A 14,704-nucleotide genomic window follows, 5' to 3' on the forward strand; every position below is an offset into this window, starting at 1 on the left:
ACAATCTAATAATTTATTACAAGAATATGTACATTGATTACAAAATATCATGAAATTCACCCTTGCCACGTCGGATGCAACTGCGAAGTGCCACTCCTTTCCAGTGATGCCAAATTGGGGGTTTTCCCCGAAATCAGGGACTATAAAGCTGTATCGGTTTGAAGGGCTACTTTTACTTTTGTAGGGGAGAAAATAAAATAAAAGTAAAATTAGAAGATTAAAAAAAAAGTAAATAAAAGTTAATAAAAACTAAATTATTAATTTCAAATTATTTACACTTATATAAAGATAAGATCGACTGACGTGTGCGCACTGAGAGCTTATGACAGACGCGTTACTGATTGGATTATTAAAATACCTCGGGGAAAACCCCTTATTGCATCGTAGCCAAGTCATTGACAGCGAATTTAATGTATATGTTCATAAATAATTTCGCAAAGACATTACGTACAGTATCAAAGAGCGGTTACTATTATTTTTTTGCTATTGTTGGCAAACGAGCAGGAGACTCATCTGATGGAAACCGACTCACCGCCCATGGACGTCTGCAAAACCATAGGGCTTGCAGGTGCGTTGCCGGCCTTTATATATAAAGTTTACAATTTTTAATTAAAACACGCACATATACCCAACCATGTATTTTATCTATAATCTTCTGATTCATCTATTTGTAAGGAGAGCGAATCGTTTCTCGAATATAGCAAACGGGCATAAAGTTCGAATTTTGTATGAACACAAATTACACAAACAAATTTAATTTTCGAATGTTTTATTTTTATACTCTATTCCAACCATAACAGGAAAAAGACAAATAAACAACATGTGACAGCAAATTGACGCGATATCATTGGTCGAGAGCTTGATTAGTCTATGATATTCACTATGAATTTGCGATAAAATAACGTTTTGAACGTCGATGAAACTGTTATCGGAATTTTGGAAGTAAAATTGCAGTGGAAATAAGTGGTTAAGTATAATAGTGTTGTATTATAAATGAAGATATATTAATCATAAACTCTTAATAGTGCACAAAATGGCCGAGTTATTAGCAAATCGCATAAAATACATAATTCTAAGGTTTGTTTATCTTTTTTCCTACTTCCATTAGAATAGGTGCGTCCGATATCTGACAGATGTCATTTGAATGAAAAAAAAAATGACAAGTTAATGCTGAATGAATGAATGACTTGTTTTCGTTCGCGATTAAGGCGAGAACAAATGTAATTTGCAAGGAACATATAAAACGATGTTATTTACAGAATAGTCTTTTAACGCCTAATATTATGTGAACATAAATAAACTGTTACTACTAACTTTTCTGTAATGAAAAAGCTGCGAACCACGGCGAGTAGCAAATACGATCGAATGTTGGCATCCTGTATATAGAGATTTAAGTCGGATTTAATCTTCATTTTTAACTAAATAAAAAAAAAAACTGCTGTCAAATTTGTCTTTTGAGTTATTTTTTTAAAATTAACAAATGTCAAAGACGTTAAACATTATTTGTTTTTTGAATAACAGATAACCAATTTGAATACTTTAGACATTTGTCGACGAAACGGCAATTGTTCTGTATAATGGCGACCTTATAAAATCATTTAATTTATTCGGCCCTTTTGATTCGCCATTAAAAACATCGTTAATCAGTTGTCAAAAAACAATCAACGTATAAACTCGGTAAAAGAATTTGAGAGATAACATTATTAATATCCAAAACTCTATGGATAGAGGCAACTGGAAAAAGAATCATTAGGCTTAAAATGTACTTCCATTATAAAAGCAATCATCATTCAAGAATTCCATACAACAAACATACTAACCGTTTTTTATATAAAAAAATAAACTTGAAGACATTTGAGAGCAGTATTATTTATATTATTATAGTGAATAGTTCTTTAACATAATTGTAAGACAAAGACAGATCTGATATATAGGCACATATATTTATATAATTCAGCGATATACGTGTATCATGTTTGTAGAGCTGTTCAAGAGAAACCATTCCATATATAATGTAAATTCTATATAATATGAAAAAGTAATATTATTTTCTGATAATTATATTAGAGCACGTCAGAACACTGTGCTCGTAACAAGCATGCTCCTTACATTTATAGCGATAGCTTCAAGTATCATGGTCATACGTACGATAATATATTAGGCCAGTCGCCAGATTAAGTCGAACTTTTAAAGAGATGTCAAGCTTAAAATGTTGTTATTTTATTGAAAACAGTGGTATGTGCCATTAATATAACATATAACGACTTAAGCATAGGATAGAATTTAAAACAAAAAAATCTATTGATTTACCTATTTGTCATAGATAACAAATCTATAACATCTGTCATATATATTGCACAGTCTACAGATAAAAACATTAATTGATAAAGCGAAAACCACGATCGAATAATTCGAATCGATATTTCTTTATCCTTCATATGGAAACAAATAAAAAAAAATGCAACTTATTCAACTAGCCTTATTTAAATATATCAAAACTAAAAAAAAAGATTTTAGGATCAGAGCGTAACGTCTTGGTCTTACAAACGAGATTTAAAAAATAAATCTGTCATCGCTTACATTTTCACTTCGACGCGTTATATTATACAAATTGGTGTTCTTTCACTAAAAACTGAGACGTTTCTACATGATATACATTACAGATTAATAATTAAGACTATTGTTTGAACAATTTTATCAAGATATATGAGACATATAAAATAACATACATGTTTAATTTACTTCAACGTTTATCTGACTATTGATGCCTTTTACATAAAACTAAAGCCTCCGCGGATTATTTCGCGAAAAACACGTCTGAGAGATACAGTAACTTGATTAGAGCAGATTTAAGTGATCTTTCGTGTATTTTACGCATCGTTGCGTCGCATCTTCTTGAGAGGAACCTTTTTAATTTTTTTTTTAAATTTTAGTCATTTTCAGACGATAACATGGATGCAATTTTTATTTAATTCGGCTATTCCTTGCGTAAACTGAGAAATGGCCCTCCCGTAACTTTGTATGAATTTAAAACGTGCAAAGTCAGTACGGGTAGCTAGTTAGGCAGAAGAAGACATCTCAACATACCCGCGTCTCAACTTTCAAACGCATGAAAAGGATCGTCGGTAGTCGGTAGTCGGTAGAGTACTTATCATCCGGTCGCCAATTTGCTAGTACCTGCCTACTTTATCAGAAAGGTTTACCCCAATCCAACGCAGCCGGAAGCTAATATATAAATTATCTTTTAAAGCCAATGCTTGAGCTACCGATTGATATCTCGCAGCCGTTCACGAGATAAACAATCACATTTAACCAAGATATACCCTCGTATACATTTGCGTAATATTTACTCATTCAAACTTCATACGGAAACTGAAACGCAAGAATATTTGGCGGTAGACGCTGTAGCCCCAAAGCGTTCACGCATTCTAAGCGATCTTAGCCCTTTTTCCCTTCACGCAAAGTTTACTCTCCTAGTCTCAATTTATTCAAATATCAACTAAAATGGCTTACATATGAATAATCTTCTATATATATAAAAGCGAAATATCACTCACTGATCAATCACGAAATCTCTGAAACTATAACACTTACAAACTTTAAATTTGACAGGTAGGTTCCTTATAGGGTGTAGACATCCGCTAAGAACGGATACGAAACTGGGTAGAGTCTAGGAGGGTTGGCAGTTTGTGTTTTATAAAATTCGCGCGGGTAAAGCCGAAATTTTAATCTATTATTTGAATATAGGAACAATGATAATATATCATAGGAATGTCTATGACGTGGTGGTGACCACTTACTACCCGGTCGACCAGTTGCCCGTAAGCCCACCTATTTAAAAAAAAGTTTAAAAAATCAATCTATTTATACAACATTCGAGATATTATGGGCGTGTGTTTCTCGCGAGTAACGTGATTCGCAAATATGTTTTTCTCGTAACGTAATACCGACGTCACTGATGTTAATTTATCGTACCTTCAAAACGAAATATCAATAACACGAACGTAGACACGTAATAATTCAATTATTATCTATTTTTATATAAAACATGCCTAACATGAGTTCACATATTTCCGCTAATACACAAGTAGGTATTATATAGTACTAGTTGGTCCATGTTTCTCCTTGGAGTTTGAGAGGGTGTGTCGTCAGCACATCGAAAAAATTATCAACAACAAAATCAAGCCTTTTTAAAATCAATCAAAATCAAAATATACTTTATTCAAGTAGCATTTTACAAACACTTTTGAAAGGTCATTTAACAAACTATAATTAAGTGAAGCTACCACCGGTTCGGAATGCAGAATCTAATGAGACAATAAGTAGTTACTCTTTTTCAATAATTAAAAATACAGTCATGTTAGTTAAATACAATTATATATGTATGTAATATGTCCTGCCTGGAAGTCAACAAGTATTAGCTCCACGCTTTTTTATCATCAATATAATCTTGTATCTAATAATATGCCTTCTTTATCAATGTATTTTTTACAAATGATTCGAATTTATGAAACGACATAGTTAAAAATGTCTGCTGAATTTTATTATAGAAACGGATACCTTGCCCCAAGAAACGTGGCGTTATATGCTTATCCTTACTTCTTGTGCACATACAATGATTATCACTAATTTTATCAAAGTGATCAATGTTACTGTGAATATACATAATATCGTTGTAAATATATTGTGACGCAATAGCGAGTATTCCTACTTTGTTAACACCCCGAAGAGAGTCTCTAGCTCCAAGATTATAAATAGACCGGAGTGCTCTCTTTTGTAAAATAAAACAGATTAATAAAATGGCTATTTAACTTTGCAATTTAAATACGTAGTTTTAGAAATACTACGAAAAATATAATGGACTCTTGTTTGACGTTTTTTATTCAATGCATTACGGGCACAGTACGGGCAATTAGACCGGCGATAGGTTGCCGAGTGTTTAAATTATAAAAACCATGCAACGTTTCGTTCTTGAAGAGCCTACTCTGAAAATATCTACTCTATAAATACTCCAAAAATCTATACTAATACTATAAATGTGAAAGTAACTGTCTCTCAGTTACAGTTTCTTAGACAAACTACTGAACCGAATTTGATAAAATTTTCTATGATACAAGCTTGTACCCCAAGGAAGGACACGGGTTATTTTTTACGCCTAACGCCTGACAATCAATCCCTAAAACCCGAGCGACAACGAAGTCTCCATGAAAGGAGATAATGTGTTCCCTCATAACTGAGTCACTAGATTTCCTTTATAACGAACAAACGAAGGTAGCGACATATATGATATTAGTATGGTACATATTTTTTAACGAAGTGGTCAGAACCGTCGACACCAATAGCCTAAGTACTACGCCGGGACTCAAACTATCTGAATACGAAATCATCTAAATCGGTTCGGAGGTCTAAGCGTGAAGAGGTAACAGACAGACTTACTTTCGCATTTACAATATTAGTATAGATTCCATGTCCTCCATAAACCTTTTATTTCACAATCTAACATCAGTGGTTATAACGCGTGCATCCCAACCGATGGTTTCGGGTTCAAACTCAGGCAGGCACCACTGAATTTTCAAGTGTTTAATTTGTGTTTATAATTCAACTCGTGCTCGGCAGTGAAGGAAAACATCGTGAGGAAACCTGCACGTGTCTAATTTCAACGAAATTCTGCCACATGTGTATTCCGTCAACCCGCATTGGAGCAGCGTGGTGGAATATGCTCCAAACCTTCTCCTCAAAGGGAGAAGGTTTTAGCCCAGCAGTGGGAAAATGTACAGCTGATGCTAATAAATTACAAAGAATACTAAAACGCGATTAAAAATTACAGTAGACACGATGTCTATAAACTTTGTTTACATAAAAATCGTACGAGATAACGATATTTGAATATAAATTATCTACGGCAGTTATGAACGATGCAACGTTGAAAACAGTTCGTAGAAAACTACGCTTTAATGCTCCGACTTTACATGTTTACCGCTACTGTACTGAGACATAATTAAATTTTTAGTAAGTCCACTTTGATGCCCATGTGACAGATTCCTCCTATTCCTAGAGCTTATCTTACCATGTTATGTTCTATTACTGAAGTGATAACTTCTCTTTATTCTTTAAACCGTTTCGTTACGTAACGCGTTACGGCGCCAGTCGGTCTGGCTTCCCTGTCTCTCACGCATACGGCAGCGGTGGGCATTGGATTAAATAATGATAATAATCTACATAAGAATAAGTATTTTATTAAATAAATAACCTTTTCATATATTATCATACTTAAATAATAACCTAAGCTTTTCTCAATTTAAGCAATTTTAATATTAAATAGTTCAACTTAGATTAATTTAAGTTATCAATTCTGTCAGGCGTGCAAGGACGCATATTTTCATTTTTTATTTTTTGAGATATAGCTAGGCTACTGCAAATGGGCCACCTGATGGTAAGTGACCAAAGGTCAGTCACCTCTCGTTCACTGCAAAGATGATCACAACATACAGAGTGCTAAGCGGCCATGTTGAAGAAGATTACCAGGCTGAATGAATCGAATGGAATTCTGACCAACGAGTCTAGTAAGCCAAAGCCATAGAAATTGTTAGCTCCAAAGATCTATACTAATACTTTAAATTTTAAAGTAACTGTCTCTCAGTTACAGTTTCTTAGCAAAACTACTGAACCGAATTTGATAAAATTTGGTATGAAGCAAGCTACCTCAAGAAAGGGCTAAGTCTTCATGAAAGGAGATAATGTGTTGTGTTGTGTTTACTTGGTGGTAGTTCTTTATGCAAGCCCGTCTGAGTAGGTAACACCCACTCATCAAATATTCTATCGCCAAATAACAGTACTCTGTATTGTTGTGTTCTGGTTAGAAGGGTGAGTGAGCCAGTGTAATCGCAGGCACAAGGGACATAACAACTTACTTCCCAAGATTGGTGGCGCATAGGTGATGTAAGGAATGGTTAATATTTTACAGCGCCTTTGTCTATGAGCTGTGGTGCCCACTTACCATCGTTTGGTCCATATGCTCGTCCGCCAACCAATGCCATAAAAAATATGTTTGAGACATTAGACTTGCATAATAACGAACAAACGAACATACCGACATATAAAATGTTAGTATGATAATATTACATGCTCGGGGTATTTACAACGTGGCTTTAAGTCGTAAAGTAATTTAAACTCCGTTTGTAAAGTGTGTCATAATCATATTTGTTAAATGAAATGCAAGCATGAGTTTTTTTTTTTTAAATTAGTAAGTTTCGTAAAAGCGTGATCGTCTTTTGTTTTAGGGATTAGTTATTCGTTTTTCTTTTCTCATTTAAATATTAAAAAAAAATGTGTTGCTTTTTTATTTATTTTTTAATTAAATTTTAAAATACGAATGTAACTATGTCTGTCTGTTTCATTTACACGGCCAAACCACTGAACGAAATTTGATGATATTTATGCATGTAGAAAACTTGAACTTCTAGGAAGGACATGGACTTCTTTAATTCTAACACGTGACGACCGACACCTAAAACGCGGACAAAACAGGCGACTACTACTAGTTCACATATGTACGTTCAGAGAAAGACTAAATAATAATCATAAATAATACATATGTCTAATAAATTTATAATTAAAGTTCATCATATCTGTACACGTTCCGAGCTGTTAGAGGTTCGTCGATAAGGAATTTACGGATGGCACGTATCGTTCATTTGGTAAAGAATTACTGATTAGTTTATTTCATTTATTATATCAAATAGTTTCGACTAATCTCTTTTATTTATCACAATAATATCTCTCGATAATGAAACAATACTGTTTATACTTATTTAAAAATACTAGTGGTAATTAATTGCTTATTAAAATATAATATAATTGAAAAAAAATAGGAAAACTTAGGCTCAGCTGAACGATACCTTGACATTAATAAAAAAAAAAACAAATAAATGTCAAAAACGCGTTATTGATTTTTAAGTTAGACATGATATCTGTTCCCTTTGGCAGTATGAACGTAATTTATTTGTTATATTTTATTTAATACTAGCCATCCGTCCCGACTGTACTAAAGTATAATAAGGGTCTATATAAAATTTAAAGTTTGAAGAGCAAGCAAAGAATGTTTTAGTTTATTTTAGCTACGAAAGTTGAAATTCTCGGCTTCTATATAGAATGTACGTATTATACATGTAAACCTCCTCTTTTATCACTCTGTTTATTGATGATAACCGCATTGAAATCCGTTGCATACTTTAAAAGACCTAAGAGTACAGAGGGCGGGAAGCGTCTTTGTTTTTTTTTCTAATATATAGAAATAACGATGAAAACTATTCATCGTTTATCCATCATATACCATCTACTAGCTAGCTAGCTAAAATCATGAAATAATTATTCGTGACAACTTATTCCGATTATTCTTGTAAGCCCCTACATACCGAACCGGTGGTTTCTTAAAGTTTCAATTAACCTTGTAAAACGTCGATTCAAAAGAGTCTAATTGGATAAAGTATTGTATTTTTGTCTCCATGATTTTATTATAGAAACGAATATTGTTATTGTCTTCGGGGTGTCAATTTTTTTTAAAGGGTTAATGGCCTTACCTTAGTGATCACTAACAGTACACTGTAGTGTACTGTAGTGGTACACTCACCATTCAAACCGGAACACAGCAATATCAAGTATTACTGTTTAATATAATATATGATCAAATAAAATCAAATCAAATTATACTTTATTTAAGTAGGCTTTATCGTCATATTACAAACTATATTAACTGAATTGTTTTTTTGGTGAAAATTTGGTGTATTATTTGTATTTGAAAACTATTGTTTTTTTTTTTCGAAGATTATACCTAATACTAAATGATTGTAGATAAAAATTCATATATTGTCAATTTTCTATTACTGAAATTTTAAACCTATAACCTTATGACCAACCCCTAAAACACAGAGTGAAAAAGGCGAAGACAACTTTTTTAAATATTGAAATAATATCCCACATTTGAAGCGTCTTGAGAAGTGAGTTAGGATAAGAACCTCCTAAGAGGAGGGAAGCTTACAGTAGAGTGAACTGGCGAAAATAGCGTTGAGCCCCCTCGAGTCGTCTCTCTCTCTCTTTATATACGTGTCTCTTTCTTTATATACGGTTTTGTATAATATTATTTTATTAACTTAGTTTTTGTTATTGTTTTAATTGACAAGGGATTTTGAACATTTTCTTTGACATTTAATTATTCTTTTAAATTTAATACATAATATGTACCGAAAACAACTTTGTTCCGAGTGTCCGACGACACATCCAGTTTTGACCGACCTAGGTTAGAACGGCTGGACCGATTTTGACGGGACTTACCGGCAGATAGCTAATGTAATAAGGAGTAACTTAGGCTACAACTATAACTTATTTGTTAAATTCAAACGCGCACGAAGTCGCGGGCACAACTAGTAAACAATAAATTTGCTTTTAAAGAAAGTGGATACGTCTCTTGTCTGATAAAGGATATCATCATAGTTTTTAACAATATTTCATATCTGACGTCCATCTTAGAAGGTTGAGATATTGTTGGTAGGGCTTTGTGCAAGCCCGTCTGGGTAGGTACCACCCACTCATCAGATATTTTAACGCCAAACAACAGTACTCAGTATTGTTGTGTTCCGGTTTGAAGGTCGAGTGACCCAGTGTAACTACAGACAGGCACAAGGGACATAACATTTTCCCAAGGTTAGTGGCGCATTGGCGATGTAAGGAATGGTTAATATTTCTACACAGTCGTCGCTAATACCACATTTTCTATAGGCATTAGCGACGACTTACCATCAGGTGGCACATATTTTCATCCGCCTTAACATTGTACGATGGAGGTTTCGTCGTACACAATATAAATTATAAACACAAATTAAGCGTATGATAATTACATCGGTGGCAGATCTTTGACAATAAATTATCAAGTGTGATAGAAGCGTTATTCTATATTGAATAAAGATTTTCGTCTTCGACTAATTATAATACTAACCCGAGTTCGAATTAGCGATCTCTGGTTTTGATTCGCGCGAGTCTCGACCCGTCATAAACGCCGTCCATATCGAGAACCATTGTAAAGTATGAAACGTGCATATTCAGTTCAAATTTAACGCACGAGAATATTATTTACATAAAAATAAAAATAAAACTGTCCAAACATTGCGTGTCATAGCGTTTCTATACCTTTGTCTATTAATGTCGTTATTTTTTTTAAATATTTTGATTCATAACAAAAAAAAATCAAATATTGTTTTCGAACATAATGCAATTATTTTATGGTATAAAATAACTTGAAAATCATTTACACTAAAAAACACTGATAAGTGTTAATTGCAACACTAAACACAGAGTTCACTTAGGTCACAAACACACTAGCGATAAACGCAAAACGTCTCGTCTCTGAAACGCGCCGCATTGTACTAGTTTTGTATGAAAGTTCAATTTGTCACATATTATATTGTTTGATATCAATATAGATTATTGATTTCAGATGTAACGCTGTCGAAGAGTATGTTGCCTAACCGTATTATGTCTCTCTGAGGCTATTGCTTACATAAGATATAATACTACCTAGACGTAGGTGAGTCTAAATAGAAGGTCGGACAAAAATACAAAAAAAATTATCTTGTTTTTTTTTCGTTTTTTATCAATGCTTAAATACAATCGGATGAATAGTTCGGTGACGAGTATTATCATCTATTTTTATCAAATGCGGTGCTGAAAAGATGTTATGTATTTTAAATAATACAATAAATTTGATTTTTCTCTAAATAGTTGATAAAAAATATATTAAGCTAAGTAAGACTACGGGTGCTTTTAATGAATAGAGGCGCGAACCGTAGCGTCAAACGCGAATGAAACTACAGTCCATTCCAACGAAAAAGAGTCAAAAGCTAAATAAACAACATTTGACAGCAAATTGACGCGATATCATTGGTCGAGAGCTTGATTGATCTATGATATTTATTATGGATTTGCGAAAGAATATTGTTTTGAATGTAAACGAAACAGTTATCGAAATTTGGAAGCAAAATTAAAGTGAATATACGTATTTAGGTATCGGTGCCCTCTCTAATATTAATATTATATAATAGTATTAATTATAAATAAAGATATATTAATCATGAACAGTTTGTTGATACAGCTGAGTTATTAGAAAATCACATGGAATATATAATTCTAAGGTTTGTTTATCTTCCTTCTTCGAATGGAATAGGCTATACGTGCAGCAACTAGTATTATAATCAAATACTCAAACCGCAGCTCTTTCTAATCATAAAATAATAAAACCACAAGATAATACAACGTGTAATCAATTTATACATAATTGATAAACTATAACATTTATATCATAAAATTAATCGCCTGTTCGCTGAGGTTAAAAACCTAGACCTAGAGTGCTGTACTGTAAACTCACTTTATATCTCATAACATATAACGCATTATCAGGAACAAGTAATTACTGAATCTATACTAATATTATAAATGCGAAAATAACTCCCGTCTGTCTGATAAAATTTGATGTGAAGGAACGGCAGTCTAAGGGTCACAGCTCAGAGCCCCCTATAAGCTTTCTTTTTCTTCATCATCAAGCGCGACAGCCATCAGCATTCACGGTTTGTAAAATTTTACATTACGTAACACTAGTACCGATTGTTAACAAACTATTCGAATATTCGTGGACCAAGCGGCGTTCATTCGTTGATCGCGCGGGGTCCACTGGTCTATGGACTACCTGTCGACAACGGGTGGACGCCGTGCGATGAAGCGGCGCCGGATGGATGCTGGATTGTTCTAATGAGCTGTGACCTTTACACCTTACGAGCAACCCTTAAAACGCGAGCGAAGCCACAGGCACAACCAGTCTAATATAAAAAGCGAAGCTCACTTTAAAAATGAGTACATATTTTTGTCGACAAGCAAGAATTCTATTATATATTGACCACGGGCATTAATTATTACCGAGACGAACTTTATCAAGCACACTTGCGGCTTCTTGTTTCGGCATATATCAATCAATGACGTACAAAAAGACAGATCAATAATCATAAATCGTCTCCTTTTTTATATACATATAATTTCGGAGTGGGTTCATCCATCTTCTCTTTTGACTTGACCGATTTTGATGTTATTTTTTGTTAGTATTTAAAGAATATTCTAAGCTGTTTGAACCTAGTAGATGATGCTGTTGGCAGTATCATAAAAAATAAAACTCCTTATATCATAATATTTTTCTCCTCCACCGAGCACGCATTGCATAATAAACAAATTGAAAAAAATACAATACTAAAATAAAATCAAATTATTGAAAACGTATTTAAAACCATAAAATACAATAACTAAACTACAGTGAGCAAAATGAAACCACATCTGGAATATTTTTAATCTTTGGCAAATCGAGTCTCACGCTTATCAAACGATACATAACGAGATCGTACGCTCGTAACGCGACTGTTAATTGTTTAAATACTTAAAGAGGAATTTTATCGAATCAAAATATTACTAACTATGTATATTCTTAGTTTAATCGAATCGATATTGTCACGTCACTAGTCTAAAACGAGTAAAACTGCGGGACGCAGCTATTTATGTAATAATACTAGTTTTCACCTATGTCTTAGTCTTAGGTACATTTAAAAAGTAACCTATCTGCTATTCCAGAATATTATCTATCTCTGTGTCAAATTTTATTCAGATTCGTTCAGCCGTTCTAGCGCGATTTAGTAACAAACATCCATCCAAACAAACTTTCGCCTTTAACATATATAAATATTAATTAGAAGTAAGATATAAAACTATATACTAATAATAATGAAGCTTTATTTAATTCCACAAACCACAATTTGTTTAATAAGCTAGTGTAAATAAAGATTAATTTTTAACTATATTACTAAGATTATTTTTAAACTAAATTATTTCTAACTATTAACATATATCGTCGTGGTTTGTGGACCCCTTTCGGGTAAGACTATATACCTCCGAAACGCGCTCTACCTTCTGGCACAAGTCCTATGAATCTCTTGATTTATTGATATATATCTCATTCTTTTATATATTGGAACGTAGTCGCTCTTCATTTTATACAATATGTATAATGTATAAATGGGACAATGAAATATAATAACGCTTGAGAACAATTCAATGACAAGAAATAATTTTACTAAAAATCTCGTGTTTGTTTTTTGTTTCAAAGGCGCTGTAAGAAATATTAACCATTCCTTACATCACCTATACGCCACCATCCTTGGGAACTAAGATGTTATGTCCCTTGTGCCTGTGATTATACTGGCTCACTCACCCTTCTAACCGGAACACAACAATACAGAGTACTATTATTTGTCGGTAGAATATCTGATGAGTGGATGGTACCTACCCAGACGGGCTTGCACATAGCCCTACCACCGTGTGAACTAATACAATAAAAAAAAATACTTTGAATAATCTATACTAATATTACAAATGCGAAAGTAACTCTGTCTGTCTGTTGCTCTTTCACGGCCAAACAACTGAACCGAATTTAATTAAATTTTAAAAAAAAAAACAAATTTGAACTACAAGATAGGACATAATTTTTATGCTAAACTAAGCCCGTGGCGGTCGCGTCTAAAACTTAAACGAAGCCATAGGCAACTAACGACCAACGTTTGGTCAATAAAGCACACTAAGTAAATTAGTATGACAATCTAGAGACTAGCCTATATTATTGTTCAAAATTGTGTGCGCAAATACAGGTGCGCCCTCTATTCCCTCACACTCATAATCCGATAAACCGGCATATCCGACACGACCGGAAAGAGGTCAGGCGCAGGACCAACTAGACTTAGCGACTTCCAATTTCCAAACTCCTGATGCTGAGAAAATGTTACTGATAATTTTTCGATAGAAAAACCCAATAACTTTTTATCGGGCCGAGCTGTGGTTTGAATCCAAGACTGCCCTAATCAGATCAGCGGCCTTATACACCAACGAGGTATTTATTGGCTGGCAGTGCATTAAAAGTGCAATGAATGGTGTATACTTCTAACGATGGGCAGATTTTCGAGAGTCACTTTGGTTCGAAAAAATAGCGTGGAACTACCAAACAACTAACCACGCACTTCCAGATGTTTGGGTAAAGTACTTAACCCTCATCTAGAACAAACGCTGCGGATTTTAAGAGCATTTCAAGCACCTAGAGTTGCGATTTGAATATGTAACGAATGCCTTGCAAGTTCGTCAACTTTACGCTGATGTTGTATTATCAATGAGATCATTACGGCGTGCCCGTTTGATCTCAAGACTGTTCGACATCCAAAGCTCCACAGCTCCAAAACAAGAAGATGTGCTATAGGTTTAAGGGCTTTTTAAAGGGTTTATCAACGATATTAGATTAGGAATTATTTATAAAATAATAAATTTTAAAATACGTTGGAATACCTTAGAAAATACACCGATATAAAAAGCAAAAAAAACTCACCCATAATCTTTTTCGGCGGCATCTTTCTCTGCTCCTTCTCCTCTCCATCCTCCCGCCTCATCATCTTCCCCTCTCCCTGGTGCCACTTCCGCTTCCTACCCTCTCTCTCTTCGAGAAACATCCCCAAGTCTTCGTTACTCCCCACCAAAGTCAATCTCACTGACGACTCCCAAGCGAAGTCTTCCTTACGACTGTCATGCATAATATAGTCCTTTGCTCCTTCAAAATATTCCATCACACTCGGGCCAT

General features: G+C 33.9%; 1 protein-coding gene across 3 annotated transcripts in view; it reads right to left on the reverse strand.

The window, feature by feature from the left end:
* LOC125074261 (transcription factor CP2-like protein 1) overlaps nt 1-14,690 on the reverse strand; it is a 49,100-nt gene extending 34,410 nt beyond the window's left edge. For 2 of the 3 annotated variants that reach the window (XM_047685546.1, XM_047685545.1), the window contains exon 1: nt 14,456-14,690. In XM_047685546.1, coding sequence (XP_047541502.1) covers nt 14,456-14,690 — 235 coding nt within the window. Of the gene's footprint in view, nt 1-10,304; nt 10,409-14,455 lie in introns of those variants that run through there. The other variant, XM_047685547.1, reaches the window with a different exon arrangement.
* Nucleotides 14,691-14,704: the final 14 nt, after the last annotated feature.

This window comes from Vanessa atalanta, chromosome 27 (genome assembly GCF_905147765.1).
Source record: "Vanessa atalanta chromosome 27, ilVanAtal1.2, whole genome shotgun sequence".
NCBI classification, from domain to species: domain Eukaryota; kingdom Metazoa; phylum Arthropoda; class Insecta; order Lepidoptera; family Nymphalidae; genus Vanessa; species Vanessa atalanta.